Source organism: Diplotaxodon limnothrissa, linkage group LG9 (assembly GCF_057381915.1).
Source record: "Diplotaxodon limnothrissa isolate DT_005_m linkage group LG9, D_limnothrissa_male_GT1.1, whole genome shotgun sequence".
NCBI classification, from domain to species: Eukaryota; Metazoa; Chordata; class Actinopteri; order Cichliformes; family Cichlidae; genus Diplotaxodon; species Diplotaxodon limnothrissa.
Window position 1 is genome coordinate 3,024,143 of NC_140604.1, and position 13,068 is coordinate 3,037,210.

At 46.3% G+C, this 13,068-nt stretch overlaps 2 protein-coding genes across 2 annotated transcripts in view; one reads left to right on the plus strand and one right to left on the minus strand.

Annotated features, from left to right (window-relative positions):
* The window catches only part of LOC146624981 (uncharacterized), a 58,988-nt gene that overhangs the window by 27,828 nt on the left and 18,092 nt on the right, over positions 1 to 13,068 (minus strand). The window lies entirely within an intron of this gene.
* LOC146624982 (uncharacterized) lies at positions 8,739 to 10,717 on the plus strand. The gene is made up of 2 exons (XM_085363214.1): positions 8,739 to 8,756; positions 9,333 to 10,717. Exons 1-2 carry the CDS (start codon positions 8,739 to 8,741, stop codon positions 10,698 to 10,700), a joined length of 1,386 nt encoding a protein of 461 aa, XP_085219340.1. The 3' UTR covers positions 10,701 to 10,717.

Genomic DNA, 13,068 nt, shown 5'->3' on the forward strand with positions numbered 1-13,068 from the left:
CTGCCCTGCCTGTCGGGCTATTGTAGGAAGGAAAAATATATGTCAATGCTTTTGCATTCTTTCAGAAATGTAGCTGGGTAATTATGTCATTGGGTGAGCCACTGTCAATATGTGACATATTGAAATCGTGTTTGAATTTGCGCTTGTTTTTTTGCTTTCACTTTGCAATCGCGCGAACTGTGTATAGAGAGCGACAGCACTGATCTGTGAGTGATGATAATTTGTGCACCAATTCCTCTGACATCGTCTTATTAATTGTTAGCTTACTATGCAAACATGACAAGTGAAATCTCCCGCAGCTTAAACATGTGAGAGGTTGATCGCGCAGAGAATCGCTGAGCTTATGTGAGTGTGTGTGTAAAAGCAGCAGGATATATATTTTAGTTCTGCTGAGCCAAATAAGACAGGTCAGGGTGAAGAAGTGACAGCCAAAGAAAAGCTTACCACAAAACGGAGAAGTTATGACAAATCAGACTATAAGGCAAAAAGAAAGTGCAGCTTTATGGTTTCATGGACAAAAGAATTTCTGTGGCTGCAATATGACGAGCTAAATAACCAGGGCTGCACATAAGTGGTCCACAGGTGCGTATTCGCTGTCAAAATAAAAAACACGCACAAGGGTTAGGGTTAAATTTAAAAACTGTACTTTTGAGTTAAAATATATATTTATAATTTTAATAAATGACAAATTAAAAAGACATGAACATTTTTTTGTATCGAAAAAATATCGAACCGTGACACCAAAGTATCGAACCGAACCGAACCGTGAATTTTGTGTATCGTTGCACCCCTAGTATATATGTATGTATGTATGTATATATATATGTATGTATGTATGTATATATGTGTATATATATATATATATGTATGTATGTATATATGTGTGTATATATGTGTGTATATATGTATGTATGTATATATGTGTGTATATATGTATATGTGTGTGTGTATGTATGTATATGTGTGTGTGTGTGTGTGTGTGTGTGTGTGTGTGTGTGTGTGTGTGTGTGTGTGTGTGTGTGTGTGTGTATATATGTATATATGTGTATGTGTGTATATGTGTATGTATGTATGTATATATATGTATGTATATTATATATAAAAAAAAAAAAAAAACACCCAGCGCGCCCCTGCGGGCGGTTTATCCTTCAAGCTCGGGTCCTCTACCAGAGGCCTGGGAGCTTGAGGGTCCTGCGCAGTATCTTAGCTGTTCCCAGGACTGCGCTCTTCTGGACAGAGATCTCCGATGTTATTCCCGGGATCTGCTGGAGCCACTCGCCTAGCTTGGGAGTCACCGCACCTAGTGCTCCGATTACCACGGGGACCACCGTTACCTTCACCCTCCACATCCTCTCGAGCTCTTCTCTGAGCCCTTGGTATTTCTCCAGCTTCTCGTGTTCCTTCTTCCTGATATTGCTGTCATTCGGAACCGCTACATCGATCACTACGGCCGTCTTCTTCTGTTTGTCTACCACCACTATGTCCGGTTGGTTAGCCACCACCATTTTGTCCGTCTGTATCTGGAAGTTCCACAGGATCTTAGCTCGGTCATTCTCCACCACCCTTGGGGGCATCTCCCATTTTGACCTCGGGACTTCTAGGTTATACTCGGCACAGATGTTCCTGTACACTATGCCGGCCACTTGGTTATGGCGTTCCATGTATGCCTTGCCTGCTAGCATCTTGCACCCTGCTGTTATGTGCTGGATTGTCTCTGGGGCATCTTTACACAACCTGCACCTGGGGTCTTGCCTGGTGTGATAGACCCCAGCCTCTATGGATCTTGTACTCAGAGCTTGTTCTTGTGCTGCCATGATTAGTGCCTCTGTGCTGTCTTTCAGTCCAGCTTTGTCCAGCCACTGGTAGGATTTCTGGATATCAGCCACCTCCTCTATCTGCCGGTGGTACATACCGTGCAGGGGCCTGTCCTTCCATGATGGTTCCTCGTCTCCCTCCTCTTTCTTGGGTTTCTGCTGCCTGAGGTATTCACTGAGCACTCGGTCAGTTGGGGCCATCTTCCCAATGTATTCTTGGATGTTCCTTGTCTCATCCTGGACTGTGGTGCTGACACTCACCAGTCCCCGGCCCCCTTCCTTCCGCTTAGCGTACAGCCTCAGGGTGCTGGACTTGGGGTGAAACCCTCCATGCATGGTAAGGAGCTTTCTTGTCTTTATGTCAGTGGCTTCTATCTCCTCCTTTGGCCAGCCTATTACCCCAGCAGGGTACCTGATCACGGGCAGGGCGTACGTGTTGATGGCCCGGATCTTGTTCTTACCATTCAGCTGACTCCTCAGGACTTGCCTGACCCTCTGCAGGTACTTGGTGGTTGCAGCCTTTCTAGCGGCCTCTTCATGGTTCCCATTTGCCTGCGGGATCCCCAGGTACTTGTAACTGTCCTCTATGTCTGCAATGTTGCCTTCTGGTAGTTCAATCCCCTCAGTTCTGACTACCTTCCCTCTCTTTGTTACCATCCGACTACACTTCTCCAGTCCGAACGACATTCCAATGTCATTGCTGTATAGCCTGGTAGTGTGGATCAGTGAATCGATGTCTCGTTCACTCTTGGCATACAGCTTGATGTCATCCATGTACAGGAGGTGGCTGACAACTGCTCCGTTCCGTAGTCTGTATCCGTAGCCAGTCTTGTTAATGATCTCACTGAGGGGGTTCAGGCCTATGCAGAACAGCAGTGGGGACAGAGCATCTCCTTGGTAGATCCCGCACTTGATGGTAACTTGTGCTATGGGCTTGGAGTTGGCCTCTAGTGTTGTACGCCACATCCCCATTGAGTTCCTGATGAAGGCTCTTAGGGTCCCATTGATCTTGTACAATTCTAGGCATTCCAGTATCCAGCTGTGGGGCATTGAGTCATAGGCCTTCTTGTAATCAATCCAGGCAGTGCACAGGTTGGTCAGTCTGGTCTTGCAGTCTCGGCTGATTGTTCTGTCTACCAGTAGCTGGTGTTTTGCACCTCTGGTATTCTTGCCAATTCCTTTCTGTGTCCCGCTCATGTATTGACCCATGTGCCTGTTCATCTTAGCCGATATGATGCCTGACAGGAGCTTCCATGTAGTACTGAGGCAGGTTATTGGTCGGTAGTTGGAGGGGACCGGTCCCTTCTTGGGGTCCTTGGGGATCAGGACCGTCCGGCCTTCAGTTAGCCATTCCGGGTGTCTCTCGTTAACTAGCAGCTGGTTCATTTGTGCTGCCAGACGCTCGTGGAGTGCAGTCAGCTTCTTCAGCCAGTAGGCGTGAACCATGTCGGGCCCTGGTGCTGTCCAACTCTTCATACTGGAGACCCTTTCTTGGATATCTGCCACTGTGATGGTTACTGGACCCTGTTCAGGGAGGTCGCTGTGGTCTGCCCTCAGATCCACTAGCCACTGAGCATTGCCGTTATGGGTTGCATCCTTCTCCCATATGCTCTTCCAGTATTGCTCCGTCTCCAGCCTTGGTGGTGCTGTTCTCTTATTGTTCCCTTGCCACTGAGAGTACACCTTTGCTGGTTCTGTGGAGAACAGCTGGTTTATTCTCCTGCCTTCTATCTCTCTGGTGTACCTCCTCAAGCGGCTGGCCAAGGCTGTGAGTCTTTGCTTGGCAGTTTCCAAGGCCTCAGGTATGGACAGCTTGCTGTATTTCTTAGGCACCTTATTTGTCGCACCTTTCTGCAACTCCGTTAGTTGGCTAACCTCCCTCCGTGCTACTTTGATCTTGCCCTCTAGCCTCCTTCTCCATGGAGGGTACTGCCCCTTGTGGCTGTTCAACTTGTAGCCAAGCATCTCACTGATCACTGCTGCCGTATTGTAGATCAGCTTGTTAGTGTCGGTAATCGTGGTTGTAGGTATTGCCCGTAGTGCTGCATTAACATCATCTAGCAGACCTTCTGAGGGTACTTCACGTAATCTTGGTAACCGGCTACGGGGGATCCAGGTTTCAAGCTTGGCCATGATCCTATTTTTCAGGTCAGCTCCTCTCGCACTCAACGATCCTTCTCCTATCGCACTTGGGGCTATGTACCCAATCTCGGGTGGGGGTGATGATATCTCCCCCCTGACCTGGCGTCCTGACTCCTCCTTGCCGTAGCATTTGTGTTGTACCTCGTCAATCTCTAGCTGTGAGAGCAGTCCCTTCTTTCGAATGTTGGAACACTGAGCTACTAGTTGTTTCGCCGTCATTGTGGATGTTGGGTATCGAAGAATCCATAGGTCCCTCATCCTATTCATGTAGCCCCTTCCGCCGGGGTTACTTGCGTAGTAGCATTCCAACAACGCCCTGTTTTCGTCCCTTGCCCACCGATGCCTTCTTGTTCCAGTAGCCCACTTTTCGTCAGGGTGCCCTGGTTCCTCAACACCTGACGCGGACCTTGTTGATCCGGGCGACGTCCGAGCCGGCATGCCTTCATATTTATCTGTCTCGCTCATGTCTGCGGTAGGCTTGCTTAGCATAGGGGGTCTAGCCTTAGGACCCTTACTGGATACAGACGCCCCAGGCAGGAGGCAAGGCATACATGGAACGCCATAACCAAGTGGCCGGCATAGTGTACAGGAACATCTGTGCCGAGTATAACCTGGAAGTCCCGAGGTCAAAATGGGAGATGCCTCCAAGGGTGGTGGAGAATGACCGAGCTAAGAGCCTGTGGGACTTCCAGATACAGAGGGACATAGTGGTGGTAGACCGGAGCGATAAACCGCCCGCAGGGGCGTGCTGAAAAAAATGTAAACAGTGACAGTGCAACTCAAGTATTGTTTTCAGTTTATTGTAAACTCTGCCGCTTTGGACAACACAAGGGGCAGTAATTAACATCTTTGCTATTTAGTGCACAATATTTGAATAAACTAACAACATCCACCAACATAGAACTGTGGCAGTCAGTGCAACTGAGGTAGGTATTAACATCAAGTCTAAGATGACTCACTTAATGGAGAGAAAAAGTGAGTGGCAGGTTTTGTTTTTTTTTTATAAGAAAAGTAGCTTTTCTGCATTATCAGCAGTCAGACTGTTTCTGTTTTCATCTATAATGTGTGACACTGAGCTAAAAAGACTTTCACTTTCCACACTGCTACATGGGGCTGAGAGGTATTTACTCGTCTGTTTCTCTGTTTAGAAGTCTCACAAGCACAGTCACAGCTGGGATGACATAGAATATAATTGAATTAGAATTCAACTTTATTGTCATTGCACATGCACAGGTACAGGGCAACGAAATGCAGTTTGCATCCATCCAGAAGTGCTTTAGTGATATAGATATATTACAATATATATTAGCAATAGTATAGATATGTAAGCATATTACAGAAATGGGTCTATTATGGTATGTTATAATGTACACGGTATGAAGTATGTTGTGAATATTCTATAACTAAGTATGTACAGGCTGTAGTGAGTACAAGCTATGTACAGGCTATGAACAGGATATAAATATGAAAAACTATACAGAATATGAAATAAATAACTTTACAGAAATTTGAGATATACAGCTATACAGAAATGGGAACTATGCAAGTTGTAAACAGTTGTAGGATTAAAGATTATCGAATGTACAGAATGATTATTTACACAGAGCTATACAGTAGTGCAGTTAAGATAAGTGAGGGTGTAGATAGTTTCTACAGAGGCTATATAAAGTGCTAGTGGTTGTGAGTGGTGGTTCACTCCATGTTATTATTGTGTGTTTGAGGGTACAGTTGTCCATTGTGGGGGTGTGTATGTTCAGTCCATGTGTTAACGTGGGTCAGATGTCAGGAGGCAGAGTTCAGGAGTCTGACAGCTGTGGGGAAGAAGCTGTTCCGGTACCTGGTGGTCTTAGTCCGGAGGCTCCTGTGGCGCCTCCCAGAGGGCAGGAGGGTGAAGAGTCCATGTGATGGGTGACTGGGGTCTTTGATGATTTTCCCAGCCCTTTTCAGACACCGCTTCCTGTAGATGTCTTTTATGGCAGGAAGTGGTGCTCCGGCGATGCGCTGGGCAGTTTTCACGACCCTCTGCAACGCCTTCCGGTCCGAGGCAGAGCAGTTCCCGTACCAGAATGTTATACAGTTGGTCAGGATGCTCTCGATGGTGCAGCGATAGAAGTTCACCAGGATGTCTGAGGACAGGTGGTTCTTCCTCAGAGTCCTCAAGAAGAAGAGGCGCTGGTGAGCCTTCTTGACCAGCTTGGAGCAGTTGGTCGTCCAGGTGAGATCCTCGGAGATGTGGACTCCCAGGAACTTGAAGCTGCTCACACGCTCCACAGCCGTCCCCTTAATGTGGATGGGTGGATGTAGGTCAGCATTCCTCCTGTAGTCCACGATGAGCTCCTTGGTCTTCTCGGTGTTAAGCAGCAGGTTGTTTGTGTCGCACCACTCAGCCAGACGATCCACCTCCTCCCTGTAGGCGGCCTCATCGTTGTCACTGATGAGGCCAATCACCGTGGTGTCATCTGCAAACTTAATGATGGTGTTGGAACCATCAGCAGGTCTGCAGTCGTGGGTGAAGAGGGAGTAGAGGAAAGGGCTCATCACACAGCCTTGTGGTACACCGGTGTTCATTGTGATGGTAGATGAGCAGTGGTTATCCAGCCGGACATGTTGGGGGCGGTTGGTCAGGAAGTCCAGTAACCATTTGCAGATGAGGGAGCTGATGCCCAGGTCTGTCAGTTTCCTGATGAGTTGTGAGGGGTGGATTGTATTGAATGCTGAACTGAAGTCTATAAACAGCATTCTGGCGTAGGTGTTGTTGTTGTCCAGGTGTGAGAGGACAGAGTGCAGTGCGATGGAGACTGCATCCTCTGTGCTCCTGTTCTGGCGGTATGCGAATTGGTGTGGGTCCAGGGTGGGGGGGAGACAGGATTTGAAGTGTGCTAGGACCAGCTGCTCTAAGCACTTAGTGATGATGGGGGTGAGTGCTACTGGGCGGTAGTCATTGAGGCAAGATGGGTTGGAGTTTTTGGGTATCGGGACGATGGAGGTGGATTTGAAGCAGGCCGGTACCACAGTGTGGGCCAAGGACAGATTGAATATGTCTGTGAGCACTCCTGCAAGCTCCCCAGAACACGCTCTGAGAACACGCCCGGGGATGCCATCTGGACCTGCAGCCTTGTGGACATTGATCCTGCTCAGCACCGCTCCTACATCGGTGGGGGAGAGAGTCAGAGGTTGGTGGTCTGGCGTCATGTCTGCTTTGGTTGTGGTTGTGGGGTTCCCTCGCTCAAAACGAGCATAAAAGTTGTTGAGCTCATTGAGGAAGGAGACATCAGAGGATGCGGGGGAGGGTTTGGTGGTCCTGTAGTCTGTAATGGTCTGGAGTCCTTGCCACATGCGTCGGGGGTTGGAGTTGGAGAAGTGTTCTTCTACCTTCTTTTTGTAATGGTGTTTGGCTTTTTTGATGCCCTTCTTTAGATTAGCTCTGGCTGTGCTGTAGGCGTGTGCATCTCCTGACCTAAAGGCGGTGTTGCGGGCTTTCAGGAGGAGACGAACATCCCGGTTCATCCAAGGCTTCTGGTTGGGGTACATGGTGATCCGTTTCTGGGTGGTGACACTGTCTGTGGTTTCGGAGATGTAATCCAGTACAGATGAGGCGTACTGGTCCAGGTCTGTGTGGGTGAACATATTCCAGTCTGTGTTTTTAAATCTGTCCTGGAGCACTGCCTCTGTCCCCTCTGGCCACACTTTAATTGTCCTCACAGCAGGTTTCACATGTTGGATGAGTGGTGAATACCTAGGTGTGAGGAACAGGGAGAGATGGTCGGATTGTCCAATGTGGGGGAGGGGTGTGGCTTTGTAGGCTCCAGCCAGGTTGGAATACACATGGTCTAAAGTCTTGTCTCCGGTGGTGTGGCAGGAGACATGTTGGTGGAATCTGGGGAGGACTGTCCTTAAGTTGGTGTGGTTGAAGTCGCCAGCAACAATAAAAGCAGCCTCGGGGTGTTTATTCTGGTGTTTGTTAATGGCTGCAGAAAGTTCTTTCATGGCTAGCCTAGCATTAGCGTCGGGGGGGATATACACGGCAGTGAGTATGATTGAAGTGAGTTCTCTGGGGAGATAATAAGGTCTGCATTTGACCATTAAAAACTCCGCATTAGGTGAGCAGTGACTCTCAGTAGTAGTGGAGTTCATGCACCAAGCATTGTTAATATAAATACACAAACCTCCACCTCTGGTCTTGCCGGAGTCATCTGCTAGCCTGTCGGCTCGGTGTGTGTGGCGTCCTGCTAACTCGATAGCATTGTCCGGGCAGCTGTTGTTCAACCATGTTTCGGTGAAAAACATGACATTTGAGTCCATAATCCGTCTGTTGTTAGTGATGGAGAGCCGTATCTCATCCATTTTGTTTGCCAGAGAACGGACATTGGCGAGGAAAATACTGGGTAAAGGCAGCCGGTGTGGTGTTAGCTTTAGCTTAGCCCGTAGCCCTCCGCGCCTACCTCACCTTTGTTTACGATCTCGGCGCCGTCTGCGTGCACTTCCGCCCGGCCGGGGAGAGTGGGCAGCCTCCGGTGTTCTGGAGTTTTCTGGGATGAGTCGGAGATCGGCGATAAAACTGTTGGAGTTGTGAGTCCAGATGTCCAGAAGCTCTTGTCTGCTGTAGGTCAGCAACGCACAGCAATTCTGGACGAATAATCCGGTTAAAAGTAGATAAAAAAACCGCTAAATAGCAGATTCTGGAGAGACACTGAGCCTCGCGTTGTTCACGCGCCGCCATCATCAGAGGCTAGTGCATCGTAGCTGCTCACTTTTTTAGTTAGTTCCTCAAAGGGGGCGAGGATGGCAACAGTCGTCTCTGTAAGAGCCCATTGGTGAGCGGTGAGATAGTCAGGGAGTTCGTGCTCGGACACGCCCAGAACTCGCTCTTGCTCAATGAGGGACTGGAGCATGTAATACGTGCTGTTCCAGCGCGTCTGTACGTCCTGCTGCAGTCTCTTTTTTTTTGGCTGGTTGACCTGTCCCTGAATGTCCTCGAGGCGGGAGTAGGCTAAGGCGGAATGTTTAAAATGCCCAACTATTTTCCTTTCCACTGCTATAGCATCAGCTATGCTCCTCTGTGCTAATAAGCGTGGGTAAACTCTTTTACATCATGTGCTAATCTCACTGGGCAGGCGTACAGACACTTTGCAGGCCAAATGTCTCTCACCTTTGCCCTAGAAACAACTCTAATATTTATCTGTGTCTGTAAGTGTGTTTGCATTGACCCTCAAAAGACTGAATGCCAACTCTCATAAGCACATTTGCAATGTGTGTATGAAAAGAAGTAAAACTACTTATTCAATAAAAGGTCACAAAATACCACTAATAAAAGGCCGGTTAGAATAATGAATTTCCCACAACTCACTGCCTCTGTTTGTATCTCTGTCACTGCAGGACCAACGTGGATCGAGAAGTCAACGCTCTCAGGAGCCCGACAAATTCGTTGAAGAAAGAAGTGGAAGAAAAAAATACAACTGTGACGAGTTTGGGAAAGATTTTACTGTGAAAGCTTCCCTAAAAATGCATCAGGTCATCCACACTGGAGAGAGACCGTTCAGCTGTGACGAGTGTGGAAAGTCTTTTACCCACTCTGGAAACTTAAAAACACACAAACTGATCCACACTGGAGAGAGACCGTTCAGCTGTGGAGACTGTGGAAAGTCTTTTACCCACTCTGGAAGCTTAAAAACACACCAACTGATCCACACTGGAGAGAGACCGTTCAGCTGTGACGAGTGTGGAAAGTCTTTTACCCACTCTGGAAGCTTAAAAACACACAAACTGATCCACACTGGAGAGAGACTGTTCAGCTGTGACGAGTGTGGAAAGTCTTTTACCCACTCTGGAAGCTTAAAAACACACCAACTGATCCACACTGGAGAGAGACCGTTCAGCTGTGACGAGTGTGGAAAGTCTTTTACCCACTCTGGAAACTTAAAAACACACCAACTGATCCACACTGGAGAGAGACTGTTCAGCTGTGAGCAGTGTGGAAAGTCTTTTACCCACTCTCGAAACTTAAAAACACACAAACTGATCCACACTGGAGAGAGACCGTTCAGCTGTGACGAGTGTGGAAAGTCTTTTACCCAATCTGGAAACTTGAAAGCACACCAACTCATCCACACTGGAGAGAGACCGTTCAGCTGTGGAGACTGTGGAAAGTCTTTTACCCACCCTGGAAACTTAAAAGCACACCAACTCATCCACACTGGAGAGAGACAGTTCAGCTGTGACGAGTGTGGAAAGTCTTTTACCCACTCTGGAAGGTTAAAAACACACCAACTCATCCACACTGGAGAGAGACCATTCAGCTGTGACGAGTGTGGAAAGTCTTTTACCCACTCTGGAAACATAAAAGCACACCAACTCATCCACACTGGAGAGAGACAGTTCAGCTGTGGAGACTGTGGAAAGTCTTTTACCCACTCTCGAAACTTAAAAACACACCAACTCATCCACACTGGAGTTAAAGCGTACAGCTGTGATCAGTGTGGCAGAGCTTTTACTCACAGTAGCAACTTACAGAGTCATCTAGTTACCCACTCTGGAATTAAGGCATACAGCTGTGACATTTGTGGAAAAACCTTCAGCCGGATAGGGAGGCGAAATACACACCTACGCATTCACACCAGACATGATGTGTACTGCTGTGAGCAGTGTGGCAAACAGTTTGCTACAAACACAGAGTTACGATGTCACATGTTTACCCACTCTGAGGAGAGACCTTATAAATGTGACCTGTGTGAGAAGACTTTTTAAATCTCCACGTTACCTGAGACGACACCAACAGATCCACACTAGAAAGACTCTACAAGTGCAGTTACTGTGAGGTATTTTTATTTTTATCTTGTGATTTTAGTCTGACTGTCTGAAACAACGGTTAGCAACATGTTAGCATTTCTGCTGCATGGAAAAGCAGCTCTGAGTGATTATTCAGATTTGAATTACAGTATTTTAGTGGTAGCAGTTGAGAATTACATTAATGTTATTGCAGTATTGTTTCTGTTATAGTTTTTGCAACACATTAAGCTGAGTATTATAAAGCAAACAGTAAATGGATGTTATTTTATGTCTTGTCTTTTCTTAGTCCTGGATGTTGACACAGATGATGTTTTGTTTTTTGTTTCAGGCTCCACAGAGTTCAGGTGGAGTCTTCTGTAAAGATCTGATGAGGCACCTATGAATGAAAATGTGCCTCTCGTTACATTTTAAGCTTTCTAAACTGTTCTACTGTAGTGTTTGTGTTGAGTGGTTAGCTTTGTTCCAGCAGTTTGATTAAGAAATCTGTTTCCTGTTAAATTTTTATTGAATGCATTGATCCAGGTGTTCTGCAGTTTTTTTTTCAGCTTGTTTGTGTAATGAAATCCTGCAACAGTTAAACCAAAATTTTACATGTTAAATAAAGAAATGGTTTACTGACAAAGAGTTTGAGCCGTGATGTCATTTCCTGTATATCAGAGCAACACCTGAAGTGACCAGTGTTTAAAGTCAGTCAAATTTTGTGTCAGCATGACCTTGTGAAAACTGCTTGGCGATGCTTCACTATGTTATCTGCTCACTGTTGGGGCGTAGAAGGACGAAACTCCCAGGGTGACCAGTGCCAGGAGCTTCCTGATGCAGAGAGTTGAGTGTGGGGGATATAAAGGAGAAGCTGAGGCATCCCAAGGTTAAAGCTGGCATAACTGAACTTTAATGTTTGATGTGTGTTTTGGTTCTCCTGCGTACAGTAATTAATAGCTTGAACACAGCAGAGCTTGATATAAAGACCTTACAACTGAATTGAATTAAATTGGTTATTTAGTAGGTCTAAAGGGATAAACTGCGTCCTCACATCTGCTTCATGAATATGAAGGGTTGTAGTGGGAGAAGGTGGTGTGAAATCCTCATAGGTGTGAAGTGAGAAGGGGGCTCCTGTGGGTGAAGTCTTTGATAGCGTCGATGGCTCTGTTGTGGGGGGAGTGGGGAAGGTGGGAGGATGAGTGACCAAAGTGTCTCTATTGAGGTGTGAAAGCTGCTCGATGTCTCATCAAACCGGCAGTAAAAGTCATTGAGGGTGTTGGCCAACAGCAAGTCGTCAGTGGAGTGGGGCTGTGTGCTTCCTGAAGTGAAAATCTGGCATTTAAAGATGAATGGGGAAAACTCGCTCACAGCTGACTAATGAACATTTGCATGCATGCTTAAGAACTGCATTGACCACATTTCACCCAAGGTTTAAAATTCTGCCTGCAAATGTCAGAGGTCTGTGTCCATATTTTCTCCAGCATACGGGGGATTCCCATCATAATGAGTCTTTTGGTAAGAGGTGATAAAGAACCTAATCAAAATTTCCATCCAAATTCCCTCCATCTTTGTGAGCTAGTGCATTTCAATTGTTGTTTATGTTATGCACACTCCTCCCTCCTTCTCCCATCTTATTTGTAAAAAATGTATACAAACAGGAAATGTGTTTTTTGTTGACGTCACCACTATATGCCTTTTTGAGCATTGCTATCAAATCTACATTAGTGTCCGACACCACTCTAATTGTCCTCTTTATATAGTGTCTTATTAACAAGTATCGGCATAAATCCTGTCTTTCCAGATTGTATTTTTGTTTCAATGTATCAACACTAATTAAATTTCCATCTTTAATCAAGCTATCAAATGTAGGCAATCCTTTAGCAGACCAACTTTTGAGACATGAGTCCAATTTTTGGGGGGTAATGTCTGAGACATAAGCATACCATTTAAATAATACCAAGTCTTGTTCTAGTTTGAATCCAAATATATATATTGTTAATTAAATGTTAAATAAAAAATATAAAAAGTTGCATTTCCTGCGAAAATGCAGTGTAGTGGAATCTGATGAAAACGGCAGGAAAATCTCCCTTTTAACAGGAAAGCAGAACTCTCAAATAACCAGGAAGGGGCGGCCATCTGTCACAACTGGTTGGGGTGAGAGAAGGAAGACAGGAGAAAAGACAGACAGAGATTAATAACAAGTATGATTCAATGCAGAGAGGTCTATTAACAGTGTTGGGAAGGTTACTTTTAAAATGTATTCCACTACAGATTACAGAACTTTGTTGTCTGGGTCAAGTTTGCTAGCCAGAGACAGAGAGAGGCGTTGAAAGGCTCCAACGGAGCT